At 51.7% G+C, this 14137-nt stretch overlaps 1 protein-coding gene across 2 annotated transcripts in view; it reads right to left on the minus strand.

Moving 5' to 3' along the window:
• Window positions 1-615: 615 nt before the first annotated feature.
• Window positions 616-14137, minus strand: part of RECK (reversion inducing cysteine rich protein with kazal motifs) — a 35127-nt gene continuing 21605 nt past the window's right edge. For both annotated transcript variants that reach the window (XM_054381550.1, XM_054381549.1), the window contains 10 exons: window positions 13935-14071; window positions 13057-13197; window positions 12669-12857; window positions 11303-11425; window positions 10665-10836; window positions 7958-8150; window positions 5213-5423; window positions 4080-4153; window positions 2825-2980; window positions 616-1092 (listed from right to left, as the gene is read on the minus strand). In XM_054381550.1, the coding sequence (XP_054237525.1) occupies window positions 877-1092; window positions 2825-2980; window positions 4080-4153; window positions 5213-5423; window positions 7958-8150; window positions 10665-10836; window positions 11303-11425; window positions 12669-12857; window positions 13057-13197; window positions 13935-14071 (1612 nt within the window). In that variant the 3' untranslated portion in view covers window positions 616-876. The remainder of the gene's footprint in view (window positions 1093-2824; window positions 2981-4079; window positions 4154-5212; window positions 5424-7957; window positions 8151-10664; window positions 10837-11302; window positions 11426-12668; window positions 12858-13056; window positions 13198-13934; window positions 14072-14137) is intronic.

Genomic DNA, 14137 nt, shown 5'->3' on the forward strand with positions numbered 1-14137 from the left:
ACTTGTTCTGTGTGCTGCAGCCACTGGCTGTAGTAATACTGACAGGAAATACTTCATGGTGGCTAGGGCCAGGTGCATAAAATACAACAGGTAATAAAACAGTGTCTGTAGACACAGGTAGGGTACAAACCTCCTTAGGCGACATGCAAAGACCACAACACTTCCATGGCACTTCAGGAGAGGTGCTGAGATTCTTCATGGCTCTGCAGCCCGGGAAGTGCTGCCCTGCACAAAGCTTTCCCCTGAACACATTTCCCTCCCCACTGAGTCAGGAACAGAGCCCGATTGTCATCTCAGCAGCACTGAGCCCCATGGCCTGCAACTCACTGGTCCACCTGAAGGTGGCTGTTGGAAGAGGCCCAGGGCGCCTTAGTTTCCTTCACAATAAGACAGGGAAGAGTATTTACAGGAGAATAAACTCTTCCATTTTTGGTAATTAAGGTACTTAAGTAGCAGCAATTAGTTTCTTCCAAAGACGATGGTTGAAGTAGGTCCCCTGACAGCTTTTTGTTGTCACTGCTGTGCAGCTCGAGGGTACAAAATGCACTTTCTTCAGTGAACTCTAAACACTTTTGTTCATTGCTGGAAAAAGGCAACTCTCCAAGATCCCTTCTCCCAGAAATCACAAAGCCAGCGAGTCAGAACCTGCCAGAACATTTCCCCCTTTCCAGGATCAATGGGAGCGGAACTGGATTGTGCTGAAACAGGACTGAATGCCCAGGAATGGACACAGAACAACCCCTGCTTGTTGTTCCAAACACTTTTAGCTCTTCACCCATTTTTGTGCAAAGTTTAGTTCCTAGTTCAGTGACCAACACCTCTGCGTCTCCCTCACAAGGTAAAGCACCGCAGCACTGGTGCACCTTCCCTAAGCAGCTACATGGAATGCCTTAAAGCTGAGGCAGTGAAGAGAAGGCTGATGAGCAGGGAGTGCAGAGCAGGCCCCAGGTGAGCAGCAGGAGAGGAGATGCTGAAGGAGACCTGCACCTGGGATGTGATGAGGGCCGAGAGCGGCACGTGGGAGGCCAGCGTTGGGCTGTCCGAGTTGATCAGTGACTCGATCTTCTCTGCCTCCTTATTGCAGGCTTCAATCTGGAAAGGGAAAAAGCCACACTGCTGCTTGGGCCAGTGCAGAAGGGGGCTAGGCAGCAAAATGCAAGAAAGCAAACCTGAGTGGTTCCCAGCAGCAGGTCAGGCTCTGAGCATGCTGGGGAGGGGTCCCCAGAAATCACACCAGACCCCTAACCACAACCCCTGCTGCCATGCAAGCCCTGGGGAACAGCAAAGGAGAGGAGAGGGTGCTGCCTGCTGGCTGTCCTAGGTGATGTGGTTTGAGTGTTGGGGACAAAAACCTCACAGGGAATTGGAACTAAAACTGAGGACTTCATCCTGAGTGACCAAGACACTGCCTGCAGTCTGCAGCTGCTGAAGGGAGGAGTTACTGCTCTGGGGCAAGCTCATCTCTTTTGTGGGGAAGGAAGAGAAGAGGTTCCAATCATAGAATCATGGAAGGCACCTGCAGAGGCCACCCAGCCCAACCCCGTGCACTCAGCAGGGACATCCTCCCCTAAAGCAGGTTGCTCACAGCCTTCTCCAGCCTCCCCTTGAACATCTCCAGGCCTGGGGCCTCAACCCCCTCCCTGGGCAACCTGCTGCAGTGTTCTAGCAGCCTCCTGCTGCACAACTTGTTCCTCACATCCAATCTCAATCTGCTCTGCTCTCATTTCAAACCATTGCCCTTGGGCCTGTCCCTGCAGCCCTTTGGGAGCAGTCCCTCTGCAGCCTGCTTGGAGCCCCTGCAGGTCCTGGCAGGCAGCTCTGTCGTCTCCCTGGAGCCTTCTCTCCAGGCTGCACACTCTCAGCTCCCTCAGCCTGTCCTCATAGCAGAGGTTCCCCAGCTCCCTCATCACCTTTGTGGCCTCCTCTGGCCCCTCTCCATCAGGTCCAGGTCTTCGCTGTGCTGAGGGCTCCACAGCTGGACACATCCCTGCAGGAGAGGTCTCCCCAGAGCAGAGGGCAGGATCCTCTTTCTCCGGCTCTGGCCCCACTGCTTTGGATGCAGCCCAGGCTGCCATTGGCCTTCTGTGCTGTGAGCTGACACTGCCTGCTCATGTCCAATCCCCACCCCCAGCAGAAATCACAAATTTCTGTTAGAAAATCCATTTTTGCACCTTCTGCTGCAGGCCAGGAATCAATTTAGCACAAAGTCTCTTTAAAGGCTTTGGAAGCAACCTCTGGTGAAGTCTTAACTTGACAAACATAACCTCTGGAGGTCTAAGGCTCTGCACTGGGCCAGGCAAGACCACTGGGAACAGCTATGAAATGGGAAGGAGTTAGAGCTCTGCTGGGGAGAAGCTGTTGTGGGGACAGCCAGGGAAGGCCTTGCACAGGCTCAGCAGCAGAAAGGCAAAAGGAAGCAACAGCCTCAGGACAGTACCAGAGCTGTGCACAGCCACAGCCTTGTTTCTCCTACTCCAGGCTGCTCCTGAGGAACCACTGGCAGAACTCTGAGCTGAGCCTGCTGGGTTACCTGCAGTGTCTGTCACCCTGGGGTCATATTTGCCAGCACATAGCAGCTGCCAGACAGCAAGCTGGGCAGCTTATTGCAGTGTTTGTTCCTGTTTAGGTCCTAACAGCATTTTGGGATCTCCCAACGCTTTTTCCCATGAGGTGGGAAGCAATGGCAAAGCCAGGATGGTATCAGAGAAGCATGGAGAGAGGCCCTTTGGTCTGAGCCATTAGGTGAGCCCACAGGAAAAGGCACTCTTAGAACTGCCATACAGGGACACTGAGGTGCACACACATGAAATGCGGTGAGGCCTACCTGCAGAGGTTTGGGGTTCTGGTCCATGGGGATGATGAGGATCACAAGCTCAGACTCTATGCTCAGGTACCCAAACACATCACACTGTGGCACTGAGACATGGAGGCGGATCTTCTCCAGGATGTCCAGCACTGTGATGGGCTTCTTGTTTGTGACCTGGGAGGAAGCAAAGGACTGTGGGGATGGGGTGGTGGTGGTCTGCAAAATCACACTCCTCCTCTTCAGTTTTAATCACCTGGATGTCATGCCAGAAATTTTGTTTCAGCCATTAAACTACTGAGGTCTGATCCCTAGGGCAAAGCTGGATGGTTCCAAACCATTGTTCTGTGGCTCCAGCAAAACCCTAAACCCAAATCCCAAAAACATTAAAGGGAAAAAAAATCTTTACTTGTGGAATGAAGCATGGGGTTGGCAGGTGCTGTTCTCCAGCTCATGGGGAGTGTGCATCCTGCACCTCAAAGCCACCTAAGTGGTTCTCAGTGACAGCAGCTCCTGCCCCCATGCTGGGGAACAGACAGCTGCCCCTCCTCTGCCACCACCGAGCCTCTGCCAAGCCCCACAGGCATACAGGGCTGTGGCTCTGTGAAGGCAGCTCAGTGCCTGTGAAGGGCAGAGGTGACATTTCCAGATCACTGCATAACTGCCAGGTCGAAGCACTGTTGCCTCCTGCAGTCCTCTCTGCTCTGCTGTCTGTAGCTGACAGTGGTTTGGTGGTAGATGCTCAGGCTGTGTGCAAACTGCCACACCTTGAAGGCCTTTCCTCCAGGGCACTTCAGGCTGTGTTTGACAGTGATGAAACCAACACAAATATTTCCCTTCTGTTCAGTCTGTCCTGTTCTTGTGTGTAGCTTTAGCTGCAAGAAATCCACCCATATCCTACTGCAGCTTTGTGCCTTTTAAGGCCACTGGTGCAGGCCCTTAACAAATGGAAATCTGGGGGATCCAAGTGACCTCCATCAGTCAGTAGGTGCCACACAGTGTCTCTGCCGTGAGGTCTCTGAGGGGTTTCCCTGTCATGCCCTCAGGAAAATGTGCTCCTTGCTGATTAGTTCTGTCTTGCTTTGCATTGCCATTCAGTGCCTGCACCTGGGATTAAGAAATGAAAGGAAGTAAAACAGGCTAAAAAAGAACCAAATCCCACCCTACCTACTGAGCAATGGTTTGGTTTCTAATGTGTTAACCTTGCAGGAGAGAGCCCACAGCAGCTGAACTCTTCCATGTGCCACTTGGCACACGGCAAGGCAGAGCTCTTTACCCTGGCAAAGGTGTCCAGCTTCTCTTTGTCGTACAGGATCCGCAGCATCCCGGCACACAGCGGGCAGCAGGCTCCTGAGGGTGACAAGCATCTCAGAAACAGGAGCAGAAAGGCCTTCAGGTAAGCAGAGGCTAAAAGCTGAACATGAACTGAGAATGAACACAGCAAAGCTGCTGTTCATGCTAGCAGAACTGCAACACCTCCACCATGGTTTAACATTGAAAGCTCTTAAAATGCCAAAGCCACCCCCCTTCAACCAACCCATGAAGCAGAAAACATCTCTTTCTGTTTATGACAGGAGCTCCCCTCTGTCCATCACCTATGGTCAGTTACAGGCTCATAAAGAAAGGACTTAGAACAGAAGCATAGCTGGGAACAGCACAGCTGCAGATCTGGTCTTGCTTTCCTCCTCTTTCACAGCACTGGAAATACACAGCACAAAACAGCAGAGGTTGGAAGGGACCTCTGCAGATCATCCAGTCCAATGGTGTCTTACTCTGTCTTCTTATTCACTACAATATAGCCTCTGCTGGCAAGGCTACTTTCACAAGTTTGACATTCCCATGTGGCACTGGCACAGGCTGCACAGAGAGGTGGTGGAGTTCCCCAGCCCTGGAGGTGTTCAGGAAAGGTGTGGCCATGGCACCTGGGGCCATAGTTTGGTGGCCATGGTGGTGCTGGGCTGATGGCTGGACTGGATGATCTCAGAGGGCTTTTCCAGCCCAAGCAATTCCATGATTCTGTGATCTGTGCTGGCACATATGATAAATTACTCATCTGATTCCCAGTGATGCTCTGCCCTAGAACCAGTCCTGTGCAGAGAGCTGGAAGTTTCTAAAGACTGCAGGAGCAGGGCTCCTGAAGCCAAGGGGCCTTTCCACTTTGGAATTACTGAGTCCTGACACTGGCTTGTCCTAGCCCTAAGTAAAGCTTTCTATCCTTTCTCCTGGCTGCCTCACCCATGTTATGGGATGTAACAGACGAAAGCAAAAGTCCCTGGAGGGTTGGGCTGGACTGGATAACCTTGTGAGATCCCTTCTAGCCCCCAGCATTCTGTGATTCTGTGCAAAGCACACAGCCATTGCCTGGAAAATCTCTGCTGCCAGCAGGGCCCCTGCCCTGTGCTCACCTACCTGGAGCAATGACTGGTTTGCAGCCAGCAGCAGGCAGCTGGGGGCATCTGACAAAGGCACACTCTGTGTGGAAGCCGAAGTCAGAGAGGATGCCCACGGCCTGGCAGTGCCCAGGGTAGTCCACGGCCACGCGGTCGGCGTAGGCGGCGCAGATGCTGCTGTAGGTCTCTCCATTGTGCCCACACACAGGCTCCACAGACCTGCAGAATGGCTGCAAGAGACACCTCCCAGAGATCAGTGAATGGTTGCAGCACAGAAACCTTCCAGAGATCAGAGAATGGCTGCAGCACAGAAACATTCCAGAGATCAGAGAATGGCTGCAAGACACAAACCTTCCAGAGGTGAGAGAATGGCTGCAGCACAGAAACCTTCCAGAGACCAGACAACGGCTGCACCACAGAAACCTTCCAGAGATCAGAGAATGGCTGCAGCACAGAAACCTTCCAGAGATCAGAGAATGGCTGCAGCACAGAAACCTTCCAGAGATCAGAGAATGGCTGCAGCACAGAAACCTTCCAGAGATCAAAGAATGGCTGCAAGATCGAAACCTTCCAGAGATCAGAGAATGGCTGCAGCAAAGAAACCTTCCAGAGATCAGAGAACGGCTGCAAGACAGAAACCTTCCAGAGATCAGAGAATGGCTGTAGCACAGAAAATTTTCAGAGGTGAGAGAATGGCTGCAGCACAGAAACCTTCCAGAGGTGAGAGAATGGCTGCAGCACAGAAACCTTCCAGAGATCAGAGAATGGCTGTAGCACAGAAACCTTCTAGAGATCAGAGAATGGCTGCAGCACAGAAACCTTCTAGAGATCAGAGAATGGCTGTAGCACAGAAGCCTTCAACAGATCAGAGAATGGCTGTAGCACAGAAACCTTCCAGAGATCAGAGAATGGCTGCAAGACAGAAACCTTCAACAGATCAGAGAATGGCTGCAGCACAGAAACCTTCCAGAGATCAGAGAATGGCTGAAGCACAGAAACGTTCCAGAGATCAGAGAATGGCTGCAGCACAGAAACCTTCCAGAGATCAGAGAATGGCTGCAGCACAGAAACCTTCCAGAGATCAGAGAATGGCTGCAAGACAGAAACCTTCCAGAGATCAGAGAATGGCTGCAGCACAGAAACCTTCCAGAGATCAAAGAATGGCTGCAGCACAGAAACCTTCCAGAGATCAGAGAATGGCTGCAGCACAGAAACCTTCCAGAGATGAGAGAATGGATGCAAGAGAGAAACCTTCTAGAGGAGAGAATGGCTGCAGCACAGAAAACTTCCACAGATCAGAGAATGGCTGCAGCACAGAAACCTTCCAGAGATCAGAGAAGGGCTGCAAGACAGAAACCTTCCAGAGATGAGAGAACGGCTGCAGCACAGAAACATTCCAAAGATCAGAGAATGGCTGCAGCACAGAAACCTTCCAGAGGTGAGAGAATGGCTGCAAGACAGAAACCTTCCAGAGATCAGAGAATGGCTGCAGCACAGAAACCTTCCAGAGGTGAGAGAATGGCTGCAGCACAGAAACCTTCCAGAGATCAGAGAATGGCTGCAGCACAGAAACCTTCCAGAGATCAGAGAATGGCTGCAGCACAAAAACCTTCCAGAGATCAGAGAATGGCTGTAGCACAGAAACCTTCTAGAGATCAGAGAATGGCTGTAGCACAGAAGCCTTCAACAGATCAGAGAATGGCTGCAGCACAGAAACATTCCAGAGATCAGAGAATGGCTGAAGCACAGAAACGTTCCAGAGATCAGAGAATGGCTGCAGCACAGAAACCTTCCTGAGATCAGAGCACGGCTGCAGCACATAAACGTTCCAGAGGTGAGAGTATGGCTGCAGCACAGAAACCATCCAGAGATCAGTGAATGGTTGCAAGACAGAAACCTTCCAGAGATCAGAGAAGGTCTGCAAGACAGAAACCTTCCAGAGATCAGAGAATGGCTGCAGCACAGAAACCTTCCAGAGATCAGCGAAGGGCTGCAGCACAGAAACCTTCCAGAGATCAGAGAACGGCTGCAGCACAGAAACCTTCCAGAGATCAGAGAATGGCTGCAGCACAGAAACATTTCAGAGATCAGAGAATGGCTTCAGCACAGAAGCCTTCCAGAGATCAGAGAATGGCTGCAAGACACAAACCTTCCAGAGATCAGAGAACGGCTGCAGCACAGAAACCTTCCAGAGATCAAAGAATGGCTGCAAGACAGAAACCTTTCAGAGATCAGAGAACGGCTGTAGCACAGAAACCTTCCAGAGATCAGAGAACGGCTGTAGCACAGAAACCTTCCAGAGGTGAGAGAATGGCTGCAGCACAGAAACCTTCCAGAGATCAAAGAATGGCTGCAGCACAGAAACCTTCCAGAGATCAGAGAATGGCTGCAAGACAGAAACCTTCCAGAGGTGAGAGAATGGCTGCAGCAGAGAAACCTTCTACATCTCAGCTTTCCCTGGAGCCTCAGTCATGTGTAGATGAGGAAAGCCAGGGGAAAGGAGAGTGTGCTGCTCATGGTGTGGGACCCTGCATAGCCGGAGTGATGTGCATGGAGATGTGCCTTGGGACAGGATCTGGTTACCCACTTGTACAACCCAGAAACAGCTGACACAGCTCTGACTGAACTGGGAGAGCGTTTCTAGACTAAAAGGATCTTTTTAGTTGAGTCCTGTCCATGACAATATTTTGCAAGCTCTAGATGCCAGAATGATGTAAAGCTGCCCAGCAGAGAACAAGGAAGGTTTGCTGGAAGCACTTCCTACCTGGCATGGTCCTTGGTAGGCTAAAGTCTTCCCTTTCTGGTAGAGAGTGCAGAGGTTGGGGTGCTCCACGTTGTCTGTGTCGCAGGCAGGCTCCCGAGTCTGCTCACAGCTCAGCTGCCTGGGCACACACTCATGTTGACTACATTCAAACTTCCCAAAGCTGGTCAAGCAGACTTGCTTCTTTGGTATGCACCTGCACAAAACCACCATAACTCTGTATCAGGCCACAGGAGTTTTGTCCTTCAGTCTCAAAGTCATCAGGGCAAACACTGTCAGTGAAATCCCTTGCAGGGCTGTAGAGCCAAGCAGGGCTCAGCAGAGCTGCAGGAGGTGTAAACATTCTGAACAGCTCATCCCAGGCCTCATCCCAGGCTGGGCCCAGGAGCCAGCCCACACCACACTTATCCAATGCACATGAGCCGAGCTGCAGCTTCCAACGAAGTTCATCTCTGACCAAGTATTTTCCAATAGATCAGCTTCTGACCTGCCAAGCTTCATTCTCTAAGTGCCCACTGGAGGCAAACTGGAGGAAGCATGAAACCAGAAAACTGCAATGGAACAAGTTGGTACTACAGAGGTCTGGGCTCACGCTCCTGGGGAAGGCAGTGGAACCAGATGTGTGAGATCAGGTGGCTCCAACTGCAAACATGTGCTGGGGTTCAGCACATTGTGTCACACTCAGCCCCAGGGCGGGGGCGCTGCAGGTAAATGCAAGCCCCTGGCATTAACACAGCTTCCTTTTCATGGCAGAGTCCTTCTGTACTATGGAAGACTCAGGAATTCTGGGATCTAACCACCTCAGAAGTGGAATCTCAGCTCTGAAGCACGCTCTGTTTCAGAGGCACATTGCAGGGAGCAGGTGAAGGTTACCCTAAGTGATCAACCTGGCCCTGACCCATGTGCTGTCTTCCCTGCAAGCAAAGGTCGCAAGCACCTTGGCTGCTCTGCAGAACCTCTCTGTACTTTACAGATCACAAATGGAGAAGGTAAAAAGTGTCTCTCACCCTGCAGCTTTGGACGGACAATTTTCAACACCACATGAAGTGTCTGCTCTGCAGTTTGCTGCACAAAGGCACTTACAGTGCAGGCAAAGGGGAAAATAAAACCACCCTCCTGAAGGCATCAGACAGCTCATGAGGGCAGCTTTCCTTCAGAGCGCAGAAGCACAGGCTCAGAGGAGGCTGCTGTGCTGGAGACAGAGAAGCCACCACAGGTTCAGAGGAGGCTACTGTGCTGGAGACAGAGAAGCCAGCACAGTGAGCCACAGACCTGTATCTCTGTTGGACAGCTCAGATCCTGTTCTCCTGCCACTGGTACCTGCAGAGCTGTGTTGGAACAGCTCTGTTTGCACAGAGTTTGCTTTTTCTGACACTGAAAACTGCCAAGAGTGGATTGGAAGAGCATTTGCCTCAACACTGTCACCAGAACCTGGGACAGTGAGGGACCCCAAAACTTAGGCCAACATCTTGCTAACATCTTGTTGCAGCAGCCTGTGTAATGAGTTCCTGCTGAAGTTCTTGAGCCTGTACCATGGAATGTGGTCTCCATGGGCACGCAGGTGCAGGTACCATGGGAAGGGAGGTGCCTGGCACTGGCAGCTCCGAGCCTCTCCTGTTGCCTGCTGAGTTACAAGGATTGATGTGGCCACTGTCTGTGTGCATCCTACTGGAGAGAAACCTGCAACTGCTGTCCCGCAAGGACTGATGGCCCAGGCTGATGGGGAAACCATGAACTTTAGGTGACCTTTGCTCATTATGATGTCGTTCTAATATGAAAACACCTCCTGGGCAAGAGCTACCCACCCCCAGGGCAGACCACACCTGGGACGCTCCTCTCTGGGCACGTGTGGAAGCCTCCTTGTGAGGGGCAGAGAGAGGGGTAGCCTGGCCCTGGGCAGCTGTGTGCTTGAGCATAAAAGAGGCCTCTTGGCAAGGGAATTTTGAAAGCTTTCTCTACCAGGATCAAGAGGATCAGAAGGACCAGCGAGACTGGACCCAGGTCCAGAGAGATGTCTTTGGACCCTGGAACTGGTGGCAGCTACCAGCCTCTTTTCCTCTCTTTACTCTTCTTTCTCCCCTCACCCTTCCCTGCCTACTGCACACTGTTTTAGGGGCAAACAATGAAGTTTCACTGCTGACTGAAGCAACCCCCATGGCATGGTGGCCTGAGTGTTCTGCACCACAAAATCACAGCAAGCAAACCGTCAGGAGTCCCCTGAGTGGGCAGTGACAAATCCCCAGAGATTCTTCCAGAGTTTTCACAAGATACTGATCTGATCACAAGAGAGGGATCAGTGCTGGCCTGCTCTGCAGACAAGCAGCACAGATTATTGACTCCAGAAGCAAGACTGATGCCACAGCTTGAATTCAGGTGCAGGGAATTTTAAGCTACTAGCAGCAGGTGTGAACCCAAGTAGCAAAATGACACTTGTGGTTCATGTCAGCAAAATTTGGGTGTCTCTTTGACTGCTAAAGCTGAGATCAGCACAACGAATTGGAATGACCTAGCACCACACCCCCTGACTCAAGAGCTGGCAGTTACTTGCGTGCATTACCAACCATGAGAGATAAGAAGCTGCTGTTTGCCAGCAGCATCTACTCTTGCTGGGGCACCCCAGAAGCAGGTCACCACAGCACAGAACACATTCCCAGAACAGGCAACCCTGCTCCCCTGGTAGAAGGTGCCAAGGTTTTCCTGCTGCTCTCACCTCTGGGTTTTGCTGCAGGGGCTGGGGTTGCAGGGATCCTTTGAGACACAGGACCCAAACTCGAACTGGCTGTCCTGCAGCCCCACGCAGCGAGCGATGCAGGCGCTGGGGTAGGTGCGGCCATTCCGTCCACACACTGGCACAAACTGCTCCACACAGTTGCAGGGCAGACCTGGGGAGGCAACAGCCAGAAAGGGAACTGTGAGCAACCACCTCGGGTGGCAGCACACACCCAAGGGCACTAAGGCAGCCTTGCCTCCCAGCAAGGGCAGGGATGTGCCCAATCTTCTGACACTGCCACAGTTCAGTGATGCTGGAGCACATTTGCACTCCTGAGTAATGAGAAGGGAAGTTTCTGCCCTCCTTCTGTGCCGATTCTCCTCAGCTTCCCCCATATTTTCCCGCAGACTCCTTAACTCTTGCCCCAGTGGCCATACCCTGTCTTTGCTGCCTTTTACCTATTGCCTGAGCATTTATTTGCCAGTACTGCTTTTTTTTTCTTTCAAAGGGGTGTGTTTGCTCTGAAGGGCAAGCTGGGCACGAGAAGCAGTTAGAGACACACACCAGGGACTCTGCACCAGGCAGGTGCTCCCTGCCCCAGGAGCAGTGGGGCTCAGGCTGCAGAGCTGGGCAGCTACCTGTGAACTTGCGGCGGTCGTCGTCGGAGCTGTGCTCCGTCAGGCACTGGCGTGAGGAGCAGAGCAGCTCCCCGGCCAGGCAGGAGCAGACGTTGCAGTCTATGGTGAAGGAGCTGCCGTGGCCTGCAGGGAGGGAAGCAGATGCAGGCAGTTAGTGCACATCTGCCAGAAGGACACAGCCATGAGTATGACACAGATGGGACACTGCTCCTGGGAATTCCCTGGTTCAGCCTTTGTTTGCCCCACTGCAAGTTCTACCTTCTCTTAGAGTTCAGTTTTGAGCAGGAAAAGTCTCTTTCCCTGTGTTTTTGATGAATTAAACAAGGAAGCAAGCTCTTTACCTTTTCAAAGCCTAAGTTGTGTTTTCTTTCCTTTTTTTTTCTTCTTTTTTTTCACAGAACGATTTAAAGCAGCAAAAAGAAAAGCACTCAGAAAACAGCAGTGGGAGGTAAATTCTGTCTGTCAAGCTCCACATTGTTATAGAGGTAAAGCTTCTAAAAGATGCATTCTTCTCCCAGAGTAACCTTACACAGCACTGCCCAACTGGCAGCCATAGCCTCATACTGAATGCACAACTCCTGCAGGGCTCGGAGGAGGATTCTGCAGGGCCTGAAGAGGATCTGTTTGGTTTGCTTCATCCCTGCCTCCTCTCAGAACCTTCTCCATCTTCAGTCCCTAGAGCTTGCACCAGCAAGTTCTTCTACCAGACAGGAAGATACCTATTGTCATAGAATCACAGAGATGTTTGGGTTGGGAGGGACCTGCAGAGGCCACCCAGCCCCACCCCCTGCACTCAGCAGGGACATCCTCCCCTACAGCAGGTTGCTCACAGCCTTCTCCAGCCTCCCCTTGAACATCTCCAGGCCTGGGGCCTCAACCCCCTCCCTGGGCAACCTGCTGCAGTGTTCCAGCAGCCTCCTGCTGCACAACTTGTTCCTCACATCCAATCTCAATCTGCTCTGCTCTCATTTCAAACCATTGCCCTTGGGCCTATCCCTGCAGCCCTTTGGGAACAGTCTCTCTGCAGCCTTCTTGCAGCCCCTTCAGGGACTGGAAGGCTGCTCTGAGGTCTCCCTGATGGTGAAGCAAGTTGGTGACCCTTTGGTTGAAGAAAGGTGCCCTAAGAACACATCTCATGGAGGACTTCCATGGACTGAGGCAGACAGAGCTCAGGATTTAAATAATGGAGCACTCAGGCAGGAGTAAAGATTACGCAAGGGCTATGCACAGGGATTGCAAACATTAAACTCTGTGTTTGCTGACAAACTCTGCATCAGATGCTCTGGGGGTCACCTGTGCCACCTCCAAGTTCACCACTGAAGGAGCAGGTGTTGTACGAAGGTAGAATTGCTCTTCTCACACTTACTTTTTCTTTGTCCTCCAACAATGCAAGACTTTTGGAGGTCAACACACCTCATTTCCATGCAGTTTTCCAGCAATCCACTGTGCCCACAGGTACAAATCTTGTAGCAACCAACATCACCAGCTGAGGAAGGAACCTGAATAAGTGTACCCTGGCGGACAATAAAATCTGAGGCCTCTCCCAGTTTGCAACCTGCACGAAGGAGACATTTTAGCTCTTACTCAGTGAACACTTTGGCAAAGCAGCTGCCACTCCTTGGCTTGTGGGAGAGCTCAGGTGCTCCCAGAGCAGCCCTGCTCTTGCCACTCACTTCCTAGAGGCAACAAGAGGCAGCTATAGAAGACAGCTGCACAGGCAATGCTCTGAAGCACCTGCAGGGACCCACCCTTACCTGGCACACAGAGGTATGGGAGGCACAGCTCTCCTGCTTGACATCCTTTCCTATTGACCTCACACAGCTGGTTGGCTGCACAGGGGTTTGGGTTACAGGGGTGTGTCACATCCTCCACAATGCTGCCTAAGGAGCTGGGGCCTGGGAACATAGAAGAGCACTGGCACTGACTGGCACGAGGCTTGCTCTGCTCCAGCCAGGCATGGCATTCCTTACCCAGTCCTGTGAAGGAGGTTGTACTTCTTTTAGCTACACCTGTGGAAGCTTGACATGGCAAGATAAGTAACTTATTTCAAGAGCCTAGTCCTTAACCCTGGACATAAGGACCCAGAGGAGTCCTCACAAGCAAAACCTGTTTCTTCTGTCCTGTTTCCCCCGGGATTCTCTCAGTGACAGAAACATAAACTGGTAGTGACCAGCAGCTTCACCCAGAGAAGTCCCACGGCCCACTGGTCTGAAGCACACTTGATGTTTACCCAGATGAGCTTTGTTTCTGCACTAGCAATGTTCTCCTGTTGCAAGAGTAAGGGAAGAGAAGGCAGCACGGCAGCAGCTGCCTGGAGAGGCCCTCCCCACCCAAAGCTTCACTGCATTGTCTCCCTGGGAACAATTGTTTTGTGGAGGCAAGCTCTCAGCAGCAGCCCTTAGTGATCAAAGTTTTACTGTTTTCAAAGCTCCCAGGATTCTGAAAAAGAAATACCAACATTTAATCTGGAAGAAGGCCTAAACCAGATCCAGCCTATAAAGCCAGAAAAGGTTTGAACCCTACAGTGAGAAATATGCAACAGGAAGTAGTAAGAAGTGTTGGAAGTTACCAAAAGCAGAGGTGAGCACCCAAAGCCCCTTGGCTGCTGTGCTGCATAGGTGCTGGCACTTACTCAGGTATGTATCCAAGGGGATGCAGCTCTCCAAGTCATCTGTTGGAGACAGGAGCTCACAAATGCTTTCAGCTGAGTGCCCTTCAGGGAATTTATTGTGATCCCCACATTTCTTCAGTATTTCCACACAATCTGATCTTCAGATTAAATAAAGAAACAGAACTTCATGAACACTACTTGGAGGAGAAAGGTCTGGTATGAAA

This window comes from Indicator indicator, chromosome 6, assembly GCF_027791375.1.
Source record: "Indicator indicator isolate 239-I01 chromosome 6, UM_Iind_1.1, whole genome shotgun sequence".
Taxonomy (NCBI): Eukaryota; Metazoa; Chordata; class Aves; order Piciformes; family Indicatoridae; genus Indicator; species Indicator indicator.